At 46.8% G+C, this 18,738-nt stretch overlaps 1 protein-coding gene across 2 annotated transcripts in view; it reads right to left on the bottom strand.

Annotated features, from left to right (window-relative positions):
- Positions 1-6,299: 6,299 nt before the first annotated feature.
- LOC122937756 overlaps positions 6,300-18,738 on the bottom strand; it is a 68,036-nt gene continuing 55,597 nt past the window's right edge. For both annotated transcript variants that reach the window (XM_044292774.1, XM_044292782.1), the window contains exons 3-8: positions 18,039-18,171; positions 14,174-14,383; positions 9,095-9,186; positions 8,978-9,018; positions 6,884-7,009; positions 6,300-6,613 (exon numbers count right to left, since the gene is read on the bottom strand). In XM_044292774.1, coding sequence (XP_044148709.1) covers positions 6,497-6,613; positions 6,884-7,009; positions 8,978-9,018; positions 9,095-9,186; positions 14,174-14,383; positions 18,039-18,171 — 719 coding nt within the window. In that variant the 3' untranslated portion in view covers positions 6,300-6,496. The remainder of the gene's footprint in view (positions 6,614-6,883; positions 7,010-8,977; positions 9,019-9,094; positions 9,187-14,173; positions 14,384-18,038; positions 18,172-18,738) is intronic.

Raw genomic sequence — 18,738 nt, 5'->3', positions numbered from 1 at the left:
GCAGACTGATTCTCTGCTGACATGAAGCCAGATTCTCTGTTACGGGACCTCTCTCCTCTGCCTGGGTGCCGGGGCCTAAATATCTGACAATAAACTGTTCCAGTGTTGGGTGACTTGAAGCATGATTCTCTGCTATGACATAAAGACTGATTCTCTGCTGACATGAAGCCAGATTCTCTTTTACGGGACCTCTCTCCTCTGCCTGGGTGCCTGGGCCTAAATATATGACAATGGACTGTTACAGTGGTGGGTGAAGTGAAGCCTGATTCTCTGCTATGGGACCTCTCTCCAATTGATATTAGTTAATTTTTATTTATTTTATTTTTATTTGTATTCATTTCCCTATCCACATTTGTTTGCAGGGGATTTACCTACATATTGCTGCCTTTTGCAGCCCTCTAGCCCTTTCCTGGGCTGTTTTACAGCCTTTTTAGTGCCGAAAAGTTTAGGTCCCCATTGACTTCAATGGGGTTCGGGACGAAGTTCGGGTCGGGTTCGGATTCCGAACCCGAACATTTCCGGGAAGTTCGGCCGAACTTCTCGAACCCGAACATCCAGGTGTTCGCTCAACTCTATTTCTGTTGTTTCTAGGTCTCAGGGAGACGCTGGCCCCTTCACGGTGGAAGATACGGCTGTCTCATTCCCTGCTCCATAAGTTAGGGTTTGCGACAGTATCAGCAGGTCATAGGTTCCAGCATATGAGTTCGTTCACCAGGACTTGCTCATACTGTCAGCAGTTACGGAGAGGTTCAGGGGTTGTTAGGAGGTTACCATTCCCTCCTCCCTAGCTTTGAGGCCTAGTTTGCTTTCCTGTCGCTGTTTGTTTATTTGGTGTTCCTCTTATCCCCACTTACCGTAACATTATCAAACGCCCCTACCATTATTATTTTCCTTGCTCTGTGCAGATATGGATACTGTTACTGCATTGGTGGATCGCATGCAGGGATTATCTTTGGAGGTAGCTGACCTCTGTAATTCTGTTGCACAGTTTCAGAATTCTCAGGCGTCTGGTTCCGCCAGTGGGAACCAGATCAGCGTTGAACCTAAAATCGCCCTACCAGATAGGTTTTCTGGAGGGAGTGATAATTTTGTTCGGTTCAGAGAATCTTGTAAACTGTATTTTCGACTGCGTCCGCGCTCTCTTCTGGGAACGAGAATCAAAGAGTGGGGATTATTAATTCTCTGCTGAAAGGTGATGCTCAGTCCTGGGCCTTTTCTCTACCAATTGGTTCCCAATCCCTCAATGGATACATTTTTCATAGCCCTGGGCCTTATTTATGATGACCCAGACCGGGTTTCCCTGGCCGAATTTAAGCTGCGTAGCTTGCTTCAAGGGGAACGTTCTGCAGAGTCATATTGCTCTGAATTTAGGAGATGGGCGACTGATTCGGAACGTAATGACCCAGCACTCCATAGTCAATTCTGTCAAGGGCTGTCTGAGAACCTAAAAGACGCCCTGGCATTCCACAAAAGAACCAGATTCTATGTCCCTAAGTCGTACAATTGATAGACGCCTGAGAGAGAGGTGCAAGGTTCCCTTCACTCGAGATGCACTACCATAAGGGGAAGCAGTCTCTTCTGTCCCTCAGGGTACAGAGACACTCAACCTCGTTTCTTCTGTGGTAAAGACGGACATTTTATTAACATATGTTCTTATATGAAACCTCAAGGTGAAAAAGAAAACAAAAAAGGTTGTAACTAATGGGTCTAGTTCTCTTACCCTTGGCAGTGTGGGTGGGGAGTCGGATAAGGTGTTTTTGTCTTTTACCGGTAGTACCCGATTTCTCCTGCCTGCCATGGTGGCGCTAGACTCTGAAAATATTGAATTGGAAGTATTTGTTGACAGTGGGGCAGGGGTTAACCTTGTGGATTATCAGTTCATTCAGAGTTATGGTTTTAAAGCAAGCGCATTAAACAAGGGGATATCTGTGTTTGTTATTGATTCGCCCCTCTCTCTCAAAAGTGTCTGACTCATATGGTGCATTATATTCATTTGAGGGTGGGTAATTCCCATGTTCAGTACATTTCTTGTTTTGTACTGAAGGGTTTGCCTGCCCCTCTAGTGCTAGGTTTACCATGGTTGACCAGACATAATCCTACCATAGATTGGCAAGCAAGACAGATCAGTAATTGGAGTGATTTATGTATGGACAACTGTCTCGGCGCATCACTTTCTGTGGTATCCACTAAGATGTTACCCCTGTTTCTTTTAGATTTTTCTGACGTATTCTCTGAGAGTGGAAATCAGGAGTTACCCTCTCAAAGAGAGTATGATTGTCCAGTCAACCTTATTCCCGGAGCTAAATTGGCAAAGTCTCAGTAGTATAATCTTCCCCCCCCAAAATAGTAGCTATGCGAGAGTATATTACCGAGAGTTTGGCAAACGGACATATTAGACCATCCAAGTCACCGGTGGCTGCCGGCATCTATTTTGTTCAAAGGAAGTATGGGACCCTTAGACCTTGTTTAGACTTCTGGGAGCTAAATCTTATCACTGTCCGTGATCCTTATCCCCCCTTCCCTTGATCCCAGATTTATTCAATCAGATTGTCAGAGCCAAGATGTTTTCCAAGTTGGAATTAAGAGGGGTTTAATAATCTGATAAGAATCAGGGAAGGGGACGAATGGAAGACGGCCTTTAATACCCCTGAGGGCCACTTTGAGAACTTGGTCATGCCCTTTGGGTTGACTAATGCTCCTGCGGTCTTTCAGCACTTTATCAATTACATTTTTCATCATTTGGTGGGGAGGTTTGTTGTTACTTACTTCGATGACATAGTAAGTTTCTCGCACGATATGGAGACTCATCAGGATCCTTTAAGACAAGTATTACTGATCCTCCGGGAGAATAAGTTATATGCTAAGTTGTAAAAATGTGTGTTTGCTGTTCAGGAGGTGCAGTTCCTGGGTTACCTGCTTTCTTCCTCAGGTTTTCGTATGGGATCCCAAAAAGGTCAGTGCAGTATTGGACTGGGATCGACCTGAGAATAAGAAAGCGCTGATGCGTTTTTTGGGGTTTACTAATTACTAAAGAAAATTTATCCTGAATTATTCTACTGTTGTCAAGTCAAGCCTTTGACCGATATGACCAAGAAAGGTGTGGATTTCTCAGTCTGGTCTGAAGAGGCATTACATGCTTTTTCTGCAATAAAGAAATGTTTTGCTTCTGCTCCTATTCTGGTGAAACCTGATGTGTCTCAGCCTTTCATTGTGGAGGTTGACGCATCAGAAGTGGGAGTCAGAGCAGTTTTGTCACAGGGTCCTTCTCCTGGCAAATGGCGTCCTTGTGCTTTTTTTTTTTTTCAAAAAAACTCTCTTCTGCCGAAATAAATTATGATGTTGGTAATAGAGAGTTGCTGGCCAATAAATTGGCCTTCGAAGAATGGCGTCATTGGTTAGAAGGAGTGATTCATCCCATTACGGTAATTACTGATCATAAGAATCTGGCTTACATGCAATTGGCGAAAAAGTCTGAACCTAAGGCAGGCCAGATGGTCATTGTTTTTTACCAGATTTAATCTTGTGGTTACTTATCGCCCTGGGGTCAAAAACTTCAAGGCTGATGCTTTGTCACGTAGCTTTCCTGGGAGGGGGGGGGGGATTTGGAGGATCCTGCTCTGATTTTGTTTGATGGTTTGGTTGTATCTGCCCTTTATCCTGAACTTGAGGCAGAGGTGTTGGAAGCTCAAGGAGAGGCACCTGATTCCTGTCCTCCAGGAAGGTTGTTTGTTCCTCCTGAACTTCGGCACAAGGTGTTGAAGGAACATCATGATACTGTCATTTCGGGACATCCTGGGAGCAGATCCACTGTGGATATTATTTCCCGGAGATTCTGGTGGCCAGGTTTATGTAAAGGTGTGGAGGGCTATGTGGCAGCCTGTGAGACCTGTGCATGTGCCAAGGTGACTCATACTCGGCCTTCAGGATCTCTTCTTCCTTTGTCCATCCCATCCCGTCCCTAGACGCATTGGTCCATGGACTTCATCACTGATTTGCCTAGTTCCTCTGGGAATATGGTGATTTTGGTGGTTTTGGACTGCTTCAGTAAGAGGGCGCACTTTATACCATTATCAGGTTTGCCCAATGCCAAAACCCTCGCTCAAGTGTTTGTTGATAACATCGTGAAATTACACGGCATTCCCTCTGATGTGGTGTCTCATAGGGGGACGCAATTTGTTTTCAGGTTCTGGAGGGCATTCTGTACTCCTCTGGGAGTTCAGTTGTCCTTCTCTTCGGCTTTCTGGGACAGAGTCCTCTGGTATACCTGAAGAGGAAAGATTCTCTTCTTCATTGTCATCTATCTGGTGGAAGATTCAAATCAATTTGGAAAAAATGGGTGAAAGATACAAACGTATTCCTGACAAGAAACATATGACTGGTCCGGGCCTGTGTGTGGGTAATTTGGTGAGGGTTTTCCACTAAGAACATTAAGTTGAAGGTACCATCTTGGAAGTTGGACCCAAGATTTATTGGTCCTTACAACATCTCTGCCATTATTAATCCGGTTGCGTTTCGTCTCGAACTTCCGCAGGCATGGAAGATCCATAATCTGTTTCACAGGTCTTTGTTGAAAAATTATGTGGAACCTGCTGAACTATCTACCTTGCCACCTCCTCCTGTCATGGTAGATGGTAATCTTGAGTTTCAGATCTCCAGAACAATTAACTCGTGTATTCTTCATGGTTCCCTTCAGTACCTCGTACACTGGAAGGGTTACGGTCTAGAAGAAAGAATGTGGGTTCCGGCAACTGATGTCAGTGCTAGTCGCCTTCTGAAGGCCTTTCACAGGGTACATTGTGATAAGGTCGGTCCTGGGTGCCCAGAGGTCAAGTTAAGGCTATTGGAACATGGGGAGGAACAAAAGAAAATGAAAAAATGAAAACAGGCCCGGTTTATTTTTGATGATTTTTCACCAAGCCATGTTTTATATTGGTGTGTGTTGATGGGCAGACTTTGGGTTGTTCTGTTGCTGCTCCCTGCTGTGACCACCAGGTGGTGTAGTAGTACACTTTCCTTCTGAGACTGTGTGCATGTCCTTCTAGCGGCTCATCTCTTTCTCTTCCAGTGGCTCAACTCTCTCTTCCAGCGGCTCGTCTCTGTCTTCCTGTGGCTCGTCTCTCTCTTCCAGCGGCTCGTCTCTCTCTTCTGGCGGCTCGTCTCTCTCTTCCGGCGGCTTGTCTCTCTCTTCCAGCGGCTCGTCTCTGTCTTCCAGCGGCTCATCTCTGTCTTCCAGCGGCTCATCTCTGTCTTCCGGCGGCTCGTCTCTGTCTTCCGGCTGCTCGCCTCTCTCTCTTCCGGCGACTCGTCTTTCTCTTCCAACTGCTCGTCTCTCTCTCTCTTCCGGCGGCTCGTCTCTCTCTCTTCCAGCGGCTCGGCTCTCTTTTCCAGCTGCTCGTCTCTCTCTCTCTCTCTTCCGGCGGCTCGTCCGATTGGGTCATGTGACTTGTTCCGGGACACAGCGGCCTCTACCTGCTCCCATGTGACATATGATGGAAACAGGTTGTGATGGGATTCGGGGGGTTGTGTCTAAACTCCATGCACCGTAGGGACCTAGTGATGTCATTCAAAGCCTCAATTTCAGTGGTGACCATGCGCCTCGCCCTAAACACCGTGATCACGGTATTATTATTTTATATTAGTAATTATTTTTACCACAGCACCTGGGATGTAGATATTACACTTACCTCCTGCCAGGGTTGCCAACCGTCCAGTAATTTCTGGACAGTCCGTAAAAATCGGTGACTTTTTTTCTGATGTGTCTGTGATATTTTTGACGCTGGCGGTTTTTGACTAGATTCTTCTGGGGGTAATTATCATCATTTTACAGCTCTCAGTAAATGTTGTTGAGCTTGGATCAGTACATTAAGCTTTAGACATGTGTTACTTATAATCTGTATCATTCATTATGGTTTTCAAATTTGTCCGTAAAAAATGTTGGCTGTCCGTGATTTTGGTATAAATTGTCCAGAATTAAGAAAATTCTGGTTGGCAACCCTTCCTCCTGTGGCTGCTTCAAACCAATGTGACTGTAGCATGTCACATGACCCTGTGACATCACAAAGACCTTATGGTGCATGGAGTTTAGACTCAACCGGTCCAGGGGAGATGCTCTGATTTGTTTCAGGTGAAGAAATCTGCACCAGCGTCCTGACACAGACTCGCCAGTATGGTGCCAACTCTTGTGAAGAAGGTGGCACCACCCCAGAGTGAAGGGGCTACATGGGTGAGATCTGTGGACACCTTCTCATGCATTGGGCTAATGCTGTAGGTTCATGTGCGGGATTTATGGTTAGTCGCGGTCATTTTTATTTTTCCAGCAACCAGCAGAACATTTATTATTATAAGAAAAGAGAATAACAACGCCATCATGGGGCACGGTGGCCCGCCACCACCACAACTGACTCATTACTGCATTACAGAATGATACCGTGAACCTTCAGTAATGCAGGATCCATCAACAGCAGTCAGGATAATCTGTGCAGGTTTATTCTTTGTATCACTTGGCGGGTAATCCCACTAGACTATATTGTCCATCCGCCGGCTGCTGAGCTGCTGCCTTCTGGTCCTGGAATTGAAATCCAAGAGTGGAGTACGATGAACCGGGTCCAGATGCCTAAAATGAAATAGTTCACCTTCAGTAGGAAACAACTTCATATCCACAGCTATCTACATATAACATGTGGCCTTGGCTTCAGTGTAAAGTGACGAGATGTCCTCACGATGCAGGAGAAATGATGGAGATCCAGACCCACAAGGTTCCCCAAGGGTATGTATGCGCTGCTGCCCCATGTCTTATGTACTCACCACCTTCACTTGAAAACTGCCCACATGGAAAAGGTCAGTAAGTGCCCACCATGTTCACCCACCCTGACAGAGATCTTACCCCCACGTGGACATCAGAAATCTCCTGGTAGACGTGTCCAGATAGTGGACGCTGCCCGGGGTGTCCACTGTCTAGCGGGTGACTGGCTGTGGCGTAGATGGTGATGACATCACTCCCAGGCTTTATCTTCCAAAAGCAAAACAAAAAATAAGAGTGAGATTATGAGAAAAAAGGAACTGTAGGAAAGCGCAAGGGGCCATCATTGACGGAAGATATATGTCACCGAGGTTCCACCCAGCCAGCAGTCTCAGGTGGTGTGGATTGTCTTCCATCTGACAGTGGAGCTTTGCCAGTCTCTGTGTTGGGGCCTAAGGTCCCTTTCACACGGGCGAGATTTCCGCGCTGGTGCAATGCGTGAGGTGAACGCATTGCACCCGCACTGAATCCGGACCCATTCATTTCTATGGGGCTGTGCACATGAGCGGTGATTTTTCACGCATCACTTGTGCGTTGCGTGAAAATCGCAGCATGCTCCTCTGGGGTTGCATGAAAATCGCAAGCAAGTGCAGATGCGGTGGGATTTTCACGCACGGTTGCTATGGTCCGTCACATGATCTTTTACCATGGTGATGGCTCATGTGACGGACCATGTGATGAACGTAGTGACGTCATCAAAGGTCCTATTGCTCACAAAAGAAGACAGAAGAGATGCCGGCTACGCGAACAAGTGGATTAAGGTGAGTTAAATAATTTTATTAATTTTTTTAACCCCTCCAGCGCTATTGTACTATGCATTCTGTATTCAGAATGCTATTATTTTCCCTTATAACCATGTTAAAAGGTAAAATAATACAATCTACACAACCTTGAACCCAAACCTCAACGGGTCTGGGTACCACATTCAGTTTTTTATCACGCGCCTTGCACCCACGCGATAAAAACTAAACAACGGAACGGAATCGCAGTCAAAACCGACTGCAGTTGCGTACCTACTCGCGCGGGTTTGCCGCAATGCACCGGGACGCATCCGGACCTAATCCAGACACGCTCGTCTGCAAGGGGCCTAAGAGTTTGGGCCGGCATTAAGGCCTGCTATCTTGCTTGGATGAAAGCACGTGGACTTCTGTTTCACCCAAGGACTTATGTGTCGCTGCCTGGTGTGAACAAACACCAGACTCAAGGTGACTGTTTTTTCATTGAAACTGACTTTTTGTTGTCACTTTACGTCTGTGTGAATAAAGCACTGCACTGTTTAAGTTAAAGATGTTGTCGTTGCCTCTGTACTGCCAGAGCAAATCCTCACCGAACACAGAACGAGACTCTGAGGGCAATGTTATTTCTGCAGGTATATCCATAAATCATGAGCCATCATTACATAGATTTCTAGAGGATTTGCCATGGATTTCACCCTACATTTTGCATATGGCCACATTAACATGCAGTGGTTTTAAAATGACAATGGGGGGAGCACTATCCACTGCAGATTGGTAAAATCTCATCCACTTTGCTGGAACTGTAATGTACTGGAGGTTTTCTGACCATAATTCCACAGCAGGAACCCTAAGGAGCCTAGATGGGAAGACCAGAACACAAGGTGGTGGAGGAACATCCGAGTCAACTGCTGGGCTCCTGTCCCTATTGCTTCTGTTTACCACTGGACCGGTAGCGTGCCATATCGTCAACATTCATGTCACCACTTCAGGCTAATCAATGGCTTCAGTGGTGCAGGAATGGCATGTGACCACAGCTGCACAGGTCACCACTAAGGCCACTAAGTGATCAGCAGTGGTGACATCCATGTTGATGTCACATTAATCCTCCACTCCAGCAGGGACCAGAAGTGGTGATGATCAGATCATAGCGGGGGACCCGAAGCGCTATTAGTTACCTATAAGCCAAAGTGGCATCAACAAACAGTTGAGGTATTTAAAGGGGTTGACTATTCTTATACAGGGAGAGCCTCACTACCCTTTCATTCATTTCAGAGGCACCATGTAGTATTACATTTCCTAGCAACTACAAGATCTCCCTCCAGGTTCTCGACCTAAGGACAAAGGAACTGATTCTATGCAGCTGGTACATTTTAGTGACCTCCATGTGTATGGTTCTGAGGAACCATATGATAGAGATGTAAGGTGCCTTTTAGATACTTACCTTCACTGTATTCCCATCTTTCCATCGGAATCTCCTCAGACCTGGAATAAGAATGTGAAGTATTAGACGTGAAAAGTTACGTTTCTGGTCACATATACACAAAGGAACATGTCTTACATTGGAACCTCTCAGAATATCTCCAGAGAAAAACAGCAACGAGAAGAACCAGGAGCAACAGGAAGATGGATAGCGGAACAAAGATGGCCACCCTGAGGGAGAAGAAGATATGTGATAGTACAATCTAAAATCTACGTGTGCCGAACTCTGCTCCACAAAATGTAAGGAATTCACAGAAAGTCTAATTACATACTGTGGAAGCTATTGCAGGTTGTCCTATTAGGACATATAGATGTCACAGTGGTGGTTTACTTGTTAGATGAGGCATAGATGACCCTGCACCTGAATGGCCTCAGTGTATTACTACATTTCCCGACTGCTGTCCAAGGCAAAATAAGCTCTTTGTCAAGGTAACTCTCACTGGCCGCAGCAGTTTCCACTTCTTATCTCCCCAGCACCGGTTCCCACCCTCACACCTCCCTCACTGGCAGCAGAGCAGTGTGTTGGACATACGTGTACTTAAGTACTTCTTCCCCTCTGAATATTAGATTACCTTCTATTTTCCTTGTAATATTGTGAGTTAGGGATAGGTAGGTAACATACACAAACCCCCCATTGTGCTGTGAAGGCCACATTCAAGAGTTGTTGAGTCGTCGGACATGCATACTCCACACTTGACATGTTTAGGAGGAGGGGCTGAAAGGTATAAACCTGTGTGCACAAAGACAAAGAATGGAGCTCTGCTGAGAACATCATCCAGGTAGGATGTTGTAGATCACTGTCTCTCTCTTGTATTACCATAGGGCATCTGCCATGTGCTACGTGGGTAGCGTGGTGACAGGAGCTCCTCCCATTGTATTGCAGTCCAGGTGATCGACTATTCCGTATGTAATTTTTCTGTTTTACCTGATTAAAACAAGCAGCAGTTTCCACTTCTTTTCCCCATTGATAGCAGAAAGTTTGAAGGGGGTATGTAATACCCCAGAACTGCGGTACTTCTATGGTATCTGCTATTATTGTGTTTTATATGCAATGTGAATGTAATGCACCTTGTTCACCAGCCGATGCGGTACGATTGGCAATGTTTGGTAACAGGAATGGATCTTACCATTTCCTTCCTGCTCTCTTGGTATGACTAGGGTGGTCCCACTTCCCACCAAGGGTTTGACTGGCCCAGAAAGTCAGTCTAGTAATGTAGGGAGGAGATTGATGAGTGAGGGAGAATGTGATCCATTTCCCACTCCTCAATGCCAGGTGGACCACAGTGGAGGTGCCCCTAGGAGGACGTAGTTGCCCCAGGTGGCCCACAGAGGCAGCTCACCTAGGAGGACATAATTGCCCCAGGGAGATTGCAGGGTCCTAGGCCATAGAGGAGTTTCAGGCTATGGTGTGTTATGTAACAACTATCATAGCCTTGCTGCTTACCTAGAAACTTTGCTAATTATCCGCTGGCAATTGTCTTTCTGAGTTATATTTTACCTTTGAGGAACATATGATACATAATGTTGTGACTGGTATCAATATTAGCTTTGTTTCCTCGGTTAGCCCTAGCAGTTCTATTGTCATTATTAGTGACCTATATGGCAGAACCTATACTATTAATTGACAATTATATAGTCCCTGATGACCTCAGGAGTTGAATATTTCTGGTGGAGATGCGTTGGGTCGTGCTTCCCATGTACATTCCCTGCATAGTTTGTGTTTCATATCAGTAGCAGGTACAAGCTGTTGTGTGGGAGTTGTCTTGGAATATACTGTATATGGAGCGTTCTAGTCATCTGTAATATTATCGGCATTGTATATTGCAGGTACCGGTAGCTTTTACTCAGTCCTAGGTTAGTAAGCCCCAAAGATCCTTTTCCTGGCCTCCCTAGGTCGGTTAGGGTATTGTTGTGGAAATTTTATTATGCGGACATTTTATCTTAGGATGTGTGTGTGTTTTATAGTTTGTCATCTGTCTCCCTTTGCCGGATTTAACCGAGGAACGCTCTAGCAGAGGGTACTTTGGCTGAATCGGGACCAGTGGTAAAACCGTCAGTATGAAAACCTTCTCATGGGCTTGGTGACGTGTTCTCAGTGTGTAGGGGGGCGTTTGCCGGTTTGTGAGCACTAAGTGCAATGCACTGGGCTTCTTCCCTTCAAATGTCTATACACATTAGAGAAGTGAAGTCTGCATAACGAGAGATACATATTATACCTCTGCTGCGGCTTCGCTATCCCTTTCTGGTGTGGGGATGTGCTCGTGGTAGGCTACGGTAGCGGCGGCAGTATTGAGGCAATCACAGACAGTCTTTGTGATACACCGTGACTTTATTCACACCAAAGGCATAACAGGCAATGTGCAGACCACACAGGGGCGTATTCACATCGTGCATAAAACAAATGTCCTTCCATAGGAAATAAACATCAGGTTTGAGTCACCTTGGTTTGGACAGACCACAGCAGTTCTGCAGGCTTGTAAGCTACCTGCCTTTGTCTCCCTCAGGCCAGAGCCCCTTCGGCTCCTAGCACCACAGGTCCCAGGGCTATCCTTCAATGTGTGCTGCGCCCAGACTCTCCTTCACCAGCACTGACTCTGTCTGTGGAAATCTCCAGCACAGCACGACACACCCCACCCCCATCATCAGCAGGCTGGGTTCTTTAAAGGCCCAGCTCCACCAAAAACCTGGGCTGGCCGTGGGGAACAGGCACCCCCCCACTCTTTACCTGTTCCCAGTAAGAACCGGCCCGGACACGCTGCGCCAGCAGCATTCGCCACTGTAACCGCAATGATCCGGTTCTTACTCCACCGAGGCCAGGACCTCTGGTGGCACGTATCGTCCGTCCATTATTATTCCGGGGACTCTCCTACACTGGATACATATCTGCTTTTAAGACATGCACATCTGCCTTGTCGGTATACTCGTACCGTATACTGACAATAGCCGTAGCAATGTCTCGCAGATAATCTCAAACCTATAAGAACCAGTAGAATGATCTTCACTAGATACTGATCACTTTTGAGCAGTATTGAATGAGGTCCATGCTGACAGTGATGGGGGGTGGGCGGCCACCTGGCTGGTCAGACAATGGACATGACTCATCCTAACTTATACAGCGATGGGGTGTGTGCATTGTCTGCCCAGCCACATTGATTGCCCCTCCCTGTCCTTTGATATGTCATCACTTCCTGTGTGTCATCACTTCCTGTATGTTATCACTTCCTGTATCCTTGTCTTGGGCCAGCCCCTTTTACACCTTTTGTGAGTAAATAAAAGGAACAGGTTGAGCAGGGAGGAGAGGAGTTGCTCAGAATTTCAAGCAAGATGGTAACAGCTGGGTCTGTCTCTGACTGCGGCTGAGGGAAAGGGGATTTACCTTTTTCCTTACACAAACTTTGATGCGCGCTGATTACAACTATTAATATTTCTACAACAGTATTCAGGGCCAGTTCCGAAGACAGTGGGATCGCTCTTATCAGGGCGCCTGTTCCGCTTTGGGTAAGGACAGAATGGGGCTAGATCCCCTGTCTGTTGGACTGAGTGATCCAGTGGATTGATATGCCAGCATAGGTCCCCAGGAATATCCTTTACTTTTTACCTTTGATGTGGTTTGTTTTGTGTTTGATCTAATAAAGGTTATTTTTTTAGGGGATGTTATTTTTGCTGTGATTTTTTATTGATTGCCTATCCTACATGTATCTGGCCTAACTGGTGGCGGATTAACCAGTTCTGATCAAACGACCAAGCTATCAAAGCTCTGCTGCAAAGTGGTGGGTAACACGTTCAGACACGTTCAGAGAGTTCAGGTCAGGCATAGCTAGAAGCCTGAGTCATTCAGTGGACACCTACAGTTACAGGTGCCAGAGTAAAGCCGTAGGGAAGGGAATCAGGACAGAGAGATATCATCAGCTAGCAAGTTTATGAGTGTCACCTTTGCCGCATTGCCAGCCACCATACCCTATCATCTCGGAAGGGGGAGGGAGAAAATGCACTTTGTACAAACTGCTAATGAATGTGCTGATATCCGTTTTTGCACTCAGTAAAGGAAGACATCATTTATCTACTATCTCTGCCTGGTTCCTTTCATCATCACCATTTTCAGTGCATCAAACCCCAGGGAGAAATTGCCTGAGGCAGGACACGTGACACAACACCATCTCACCAGGGCCACTACCACTCCTATCCTCTTCACTGGCTCCCACAGGGGCTCACTGCAGCACTCAGCTCAACCCCAAAGCGTCTTCCTCGGCCTGTGACATCACATCCGTTGGTCACATGGCCTATGTGCATCTTAGTCTTATTCAGATGAACATGACAGAACTGCAATACCATTGAGAGCCACTGTACAATGTACGGCACTGTGGTTGGCATTCATCCGAGTTCCACAGCTTCTTCAAACAACTGATTGACAGGGGTGCCAGAGTTGGACCACCAATCAGATAGTGAGGAGCTGTGGAGCTTCTAGCTCGCAGGAGCTGCTGTAACCCCCCAGAGATGTAACATAGCATATGTGACTTTTACACACCAGGCGTTTCAGCAGTTGGTGGCCCGTCTTGGTCCATCACGTCATGGGTGAGCTGCTGCTACTCCTAGATGCTTCCACCTCATATTTATAGCACTTACAGGTTACAGGGCCAGGTCGATCAGACAATTCTTGAGCTGACTAGTGGCACAGGTGGTGTCCTACGAAAGTTGTACATCAACAAAAACTGATTTAAGGGTAATCGCAAGCAGAGCCGGCTGAACACCTCTATTTCCATGACTCCATTAGTAAACGGGAGCTGCACAGGCAGCAGAGCACAGCTCCTCTGAAGTATCTGGAACTCTGCCCATCACCGGCCGGCACTCAGTAAGGTTATTCAGATCTCAGCTTTTACTCAGTCCTAGGTTAGTAAGCCCCAAAGATCCTTTTCCTGGCCTCCCTAGGTCGGTTAGGGTATTGTTGTGGAAATTTTATTATGCAGACATTTTATTTTAGGATGTGTGTGTGTTTTTATAGATTGTCATCTATCTCCCTGTGTCGGATTTAGCCAGAGAACGCTCTAGCATAGCAACCAGGAAAGACTGACATAGGAGTAACCCTTTACATCTCACAGAACTGTATCTCAGACGTCATATCCCTCACCCCCCAGATGACAGGTAATACATAACCACATACATGTCAATTCCACCTGGTATCCCTGTTGGAGAACTGCTTGGAGTTCTTGTTGGGTTTCCTGTTGAGGTACTGCTTGGGGTTCTTGTTGGTGCTCCTGTTGAGGTACTGCTTGGGGTTCTTGTTGGTGCTCCTGTTGAGGTACTGCTTGGGGTTCTTGTTGGTGTTCCTGTTGAGGTACTGCTTGGGGTTCTTGTTGAGGTTGACATTTTACTACAGAGGAAAAAATAGGCAGGCTGCACTCATCATGTACTAAGCATGTAGTATCTTACATTATGCGCCTCACGTCAGTATGTTCTGCTGCCTCAGCTTCCCAGCTATCAATCATATAGAGCGCAACATGTGTCAGAAACTATCATGTCTATATGTCAGGTCATCCTGAGCAGCACAGATGACCAACCTCTCATCTAGACAGGAAGCAGCTCGATGGCGCTTGTCGTCAGCTACAGACAAATAATATCTAAGTAATCTGCAGGTAGGGGACGTAACTGTATGAATCTGAGGCACATATAGTCACTGTGTCACTTATTTTCATGTATTAGATTGAATCCACTATAGCATTACATGAATCTGTGGTCAAGAGCTGAGTAGGGTATACGTATGCATGTCAAGAGCCTGTGTGACATATAGCGGTGTATGAGCCGGTGTCACATATGGCAGTGTATGAGCCGGTGTCACATATGGCGGTGTATGAGCCGGTGTCACATATGGCAGTGTATGAGCCGGCGTCACATATGGCAGTGTATGAGCCGGCGTCACATATGGCAGTGTATGAGCCGGTGTCACATATAGCAGTGTATGAGCCGGTGTCACATATAGCAGTGTATGAGCCGGTGTCACATATAGCGGTGTATGAGCCGGTGTCACATATAGCGGTGTATGAGCCGGTGTCACATATAGCAGTGTATGAGCCGGTGTTACAAACAGCAGTGTATGAGCCGGTGTCACATATGGCAGTGTATGAGCCGGCGTCACATATAGCAGTGTATGAGCCGGTGTCACATATAGCGGTGTATGAGCCGGTGTCACATATAGCAGTGTATGAGCCGGTGTTACAAACAGCAGTGTATGAGCCGGTGTCACATATGGCAGTGTATGAGCCGGTGTCACATATAGCGGTGTATGAGCCGGTGTCACATATAGCGGTGTATGAGCCGGTGTCACATATAACAGTGTATGAGCCTGTGTCACATATAGAGGTGTATGAGCCGGTGTCACATATAGCGGTGTATGAGCCGGTGTCACATATAGCAGTGTATGAGCCGGTGTTACAAACAGCAGTGTATGAGCCGGTGTCACATATGGCAGTGTATGAGCCGGTGTCACATATAGCGGTGTATGAGCCGGTGTCACATATAGCGGTGTATGAGCCGGTGTCACATATAACAGTGTATGAGCCGGTGTCACATATAGAGGTGTATGAGCCGGTGTCACATATAGCGGTGTATGAGCCGGTGTCACATATAGCGGTGTATGAGCCGGTGTCACATATAGCGGTGTATGAGCCGGTGTCACATATAGCGGTGTATGACCCGGTGTCACATATAGCGGTGTATGAGCCGGTGTCACATATGGCAGTGTATGAGCTGGTGTCACATATAGCGGTGTATGAGCCGGTGTCACATATAGCGGTGTATGAGCCGGTGTTACATATAGCGGTGTATGAGCCGGTGTCACATATAGCAGTGTATGAGCCGGTGTCACATATAGAGGTGTATGAGCCGGTGTCACATATAGCGGTGTATGAGCCGGTGTCACATATAGCGGTGTATGAGCCTGTGTCACATATAGCGGTGTATGAGCCGGTGTCACATATAGCGGTGTACGAGCCGGTGTCACATATAGCGGTGTATGACCCGGTGTCACATATAGCGGTGTATGAGCCGGTGTCACATATGGCAGTGTATGAGCTGGTGTCACATATAGCGGTGTATGAGCCGGTGTCACATATAGCGGTGTATGAGCCGGTGTTACATATAGCGGTGTATGAGCCGGTGTCACATATTGTGGTGTATGAGCCGGTGTCACATATAGCAGTGTATGAGATGGTGTCACATATAGCGGTGTATGAGCCGGTGTCACATATAGCGGTGTATGAGCCGGTGTCACATATAGCGGTGTATGAGCCGGTGTCACATATAACAGTGTATGACCCGGTGTCACATATAGCGGTGTATGAGCCGGTGTCACATATAGCAGTGTATGAGCCGGTGTCACATATAGCGGTGTATGAGCCGGTGTCACATATAGCGGTGTATGAGCCGGTGTCACATATAGCGGTGTATGAGCCGGTGTCACATATAGCGGTGTACGAGCCGGTGTCACATATAGCGGTGTATGACCCGGTGTCACATATAGCGGTGTATGAGCCGGTGTCACATATGGCAGTGTATGAGCTGGTGTCACATATAGCGGTGTATGAGCCGGTGTCACATATAGCGGTGTATGAGCCGGTGTTACATATAGCGGTGTATGAGCCGGTGTCACATATGGCAGTGTATGAGCCGGTGTCACATATAGCGGTGTATGAGCCGGTGTCACATATAGCGGTGTATGAGCCGGTGTCACATATAGCGGTGTATGAGCCGGTGTCACATATAGCGGTGTATGAGCCGGTGTCACATATAGCGGTGTATGAGCCGGTGTCACATATAGCGGTGTATGAGCCGGTGTCACATATAGCAGTGTATGAGCCGGTGTCACATATAGCGGTGTATGAGCCGGTGTCACATATAGCGGTGTATGAGCCGGTGTCACATATAGCGGTGTATGAGCCGGTGTCACATATAGCGGTGTATGAGCTGGTGTCACATATAGCGGTGTATGAGCCGGTGTCACATATAGCGGTGTATGAGCCGGTGTCACATATAGCGGTGTATGAGCCGGTGTCACATATGGCAGTGTATGAGCCGGTGTCACATATAGCAGTGTATGAGCCGGTGTCACATATAGCAGTGTATGAGCCGGTGTCACATATAGCAGTGTATGAGCCGGTGTCACATATAGCAGTGTATGAGCCGGTGTCACATATAGCGGTGTATGAGCCGGTGTCACATATAGCGGTGTATGAGCCGGTGTCACATATAGCGGTGTATGAGCAGGTGTCACATATAGCGGTGTATGAGCCGGTGTCACATATAGCGGTGTATGAGCCGGTGTCACATATAGCGGTGTATGAGCCGGTGTCACATATGGCAGTGTATGAGCCGGTGTCACATATAGCAGTGTATGAGCCGGTGTCACATATAGCAGTGTATGAGCCGGTGTCACATATAGCAGTGTATGAGCCGGTGTCACATATAGCAGTGTATGAGCCGGTGTCACATATAGCGGTGTATGAGCCGGTGTCACATATAGCGGTGTATGAGCCGGTGTCACATATAGCGGTGTATGAGCCGGTGTCACATATAGCGGTGTATGAGCCGGTGTCACATATAGTAGTGTATGAGCCGGTGTCACATATAGCGGTGTATGAGCTGGTGTCACATATAGCGGTGTATGAGCTGGTGTCACATATAGCAGTGTATGAGCCGGTGTCACATATAGCGGTGTATGAGCCGGTGTCACATACAGAAGGCGGAGCTCGTTAGTGGAGGACCCGCCCATAGTGTCCTTGCAGACAGAAGGATATTTTTGGGTTCACGTCTCTGATTGGCTGTAATAATACCCATTACATAGACAGCGGGGCAGACTGTGAGCTGCGGATGACTGGACTGGTTCCAGTGTAGAGGGAGGTTCTTCTCCTCGTCCACCACGTCCAAAGCTGTGTAAGGTGAATGAAATTATCCCCCCCCCCCTTCATGTCATACGTCCGGGATCGAGGCGCAGCATGAGGAACAGGCAGGCTTCCAGGAAGCAGTGGACCTACCTTGTGTCGGGCGGCTCCTTACCAACGCTTCTCTCTTCTCCACTATCACAATGTTTTTTTTTATTATTCTTTTTGGGATCTTCCTTGGGCTTCTCTTTCTCTTTTTTCATTTTTTTTCCAGTTTGTTTGTTTTCTGTGCAATATTTGTCACAATCAGATCCCAGGCCGAGAGTGGAAACAAGGAACACACAGAACACGGGTATGAGACATGAAGAAGCCTGGCTACAAAAACAGCCCTACAAAAATAATCCTACAAAAACAGCCCTACAAAAATAATCCTACAAGAACAGCCCTACAAAAATAATCCTACAAGAACAGCCCTACAAAAATAATCCTGCAAGAACAGGCAGACAAAAATAATCCTACAAGAACAGCCCTACAAAAATAATCCTACAAGAACAGCCCTACAAAAATAATCCTACAAGAACAGGCCGACAAAAATAATCCTACAAGAACAGGCCGACAAAAATAATCCTACAAGAACAGCCCTACAAAAATAATCCTACAAGAACAGCCCTACAAAAATAATCCTACAAGAACAGGCCGACAAAAATAATCCTACAAGAACAGGCCGACAAAAATAATCCTACAAGAACAGGCCGACAAAAATAATCCTACAAGAACAGCCCTACAAAAATAATCCTACAAGAACAGCCCTACAAAAATAATCCTACAAGAACAGCCCTACAAAAATAATCCT

This window comes from Bufo gargarizans, chromosome 1 (assembly GCF_014858855.1).
Source record: "Bufo gargarizans isolate SCDJY-AF-19 chromosome 1, ASM1485885v1, whole genome shotgun sequence".
NCBI classification, from domain to species: domain Eukaryota; kingdom Metazoa; phylum Chordata; class Amphibia; order Anura; family Bufonidae; genus Bufo; species Bufo gargarizans.
This window is presented reverse-complemented; position numbering and strand designations above follow the sequence as displayed.